The sequence below is a fragment of the Poecilia formosa genome, unplaced genomic scaffold, assembly GCF_000485575.1.
Source record: "Poecilia formosa unplaced genomic scaffold, Poecilia_formosa-5.1.2 Scaffold38, whole genome shotgun sequence".
NCBI classification, from domain to species: Eukaryota; Metazoa; Chordata; class Actinopteri; order Cyprinodontiformes; family Poeciliidae; genus Poecilia; species Poecilia formosa.
The window spans coordinates 1,818,253-1,820,014 of NW_006799977.1; the positions used below are offsets into that span (position 1 = coordinate 1,818,253).

The 1,762-nt window shown below is 38.0% G+C and overlaps 1 protein-coding gene across 1 annotated transcript in view; it reads left to right on the plus strand.

Moving 5' to 3' along the window:
• raver2 (ribonucleoprotein, PTB-binding 2) overlaps window positions 1-1,762 on the plus strand; it is an 84,177-nt gene that overhangs the window by 67,484 nt on the left and 14,931 nt on the right. Inside the window, exon 9 of the mRNA XM_007550869.2 lies at window positions 701-812. Within this exon, the coding sequence (XP_007550931.2) occupies window positions 701-812 (112 nt within the window). The remainder of the gene's footprint in view (window positions 1-700; window positions 813-1,762) is intronic.

Here is a 1,762-nt window from a genome sequence, read left to right on the forward strand (position 1 = left end):
GTGTGTGTGTGTGTGTGTGTGTGTGTGTGTGTGTGTGTGTGTGTGTGAGTGACATTTTGCATGAATTATTGGGGAAGGTAGATTGTGTTCTTTGGCACATGTTCACTTACATTTCCAGCTACTGCACTAAACCCATAATGAAACTGAATCACCTAAAAATCACTCTGCCTAATTGTCTTTTGTTTTGTTTAAAGTAAGACCTGGAGGTGATAAAGTTTCCCTTGACATTTCCATTTACATATTTTCTTTTCAAATGTCTCTCATGTTTTCTTTAATTGCTGAGAAGAACAAAGCTAAAAGTCACAGTCGGTGATGCTTAGATGCTGAAACTTGCAGACCAGATGTTTTACTAATGTTATTTTCTCCCTCAGGCTCCCCACAGCATTGAAAACAGTAATCCGCTATGTATTTTAAATGTAGTTTTTCTATTTTTCGCCCAGTGGCATTTCTGAATGATTTCCACATCTATGGCTGACTCAAGAAGGAAAAGTGTTTAATAAAAATACAAACTATGTCTGTTGTACTCTACATTAGTTTTCATTTTATTGTGTAAAATGCCCTAGAATTATATTTTGTTGTAAATTGTTTTATGTTAATAAAGTTGGACTGAGTGTGTCTTTTCTGCTGTTTCATCTCTTCTCATTCATCTTTTGCTACTTCTTCTCGTCTCTAACACTCGTCTTTCCTCTGTCTTCATCAGGTCACCAGTCTGCTTGGAGACCCTTCCAGGCTACTGATGCAGAAAGCTTTGTCTCTGCGACCTCCAGGTCTCTTGCCGCTGGGGAAAGGCCTCCTGGGAGATTCCCCTACAGGTGAGCAAAATTTACTCATAAGACACCACTGAAACAGTTGGGTAGTATTATAACTCAGAACAAAAGATAGAGCCTACAGTTTGTCTCACCAGGAATTTGATCAAATACCAGCTTATTTTGCTAACTAGCTCTGTGTTAAAGCATTTAAGGGCAAAACGTTAATTTATCCTGCTACAAACGTACCATGGTGTGTGTTAAAAAACATTTTATAACTGTCATCTCACTGAACACTAAGCTTTTCATCTACAGTGGACCCCCACCTATTCACATCTATTCAATGTTCGCAAATTGACCAAACGTTCAATTTCTGTGGAACCTCAACTCCAAAGTATTTGGGCAAAATTCACCACTGCATGTGATTTTTTTTTTTATTTTTTTTTTTTATTTTTTTTTTGTAATCCCGATCTAAAATATTCAAAAGAAAATGCAGCTTGAAAAGTTTAAATACCAAGTCGTCATAATGATAATTATGACTTGGTATTAGCTAGTGTTCAATCAATACAGCAATTTGGTGTTTAAATTATTATTAGGCAGTTAGAAACGTATATAAGGGAGTCCCAAGTATTTATGAACAGCAGTTTTCCCTAACCCTGACGAATACCGAAGTTCACCGTGTCACCATGCCGTTGAGACAACAAACTCAATTTGTCATGGACTTGAAATAGCAGATGGAGTAATAAAGTGTTAATTTGTACTTCTGGGTGTTTATATGTTATCAAACCTTCACTTCCACAAAAACATGTGCAAACTCAGTTTATAAACATGTTCCTTTAAGGCAGAGGTTCCCAAACTGTGGGGTGCGCCCCCTAGGGGGGGCGCTGTGTCATTGCAGGGGGGGCGCGGGAAGCCGTCTGGATGAAAAAAAAACAAAACATGAACATTGTATGCGCTGGGTTTTTACCTTAGAATGGCCAACTCTCTGTTATTCCTCTGTCAATTTGATACAGTAG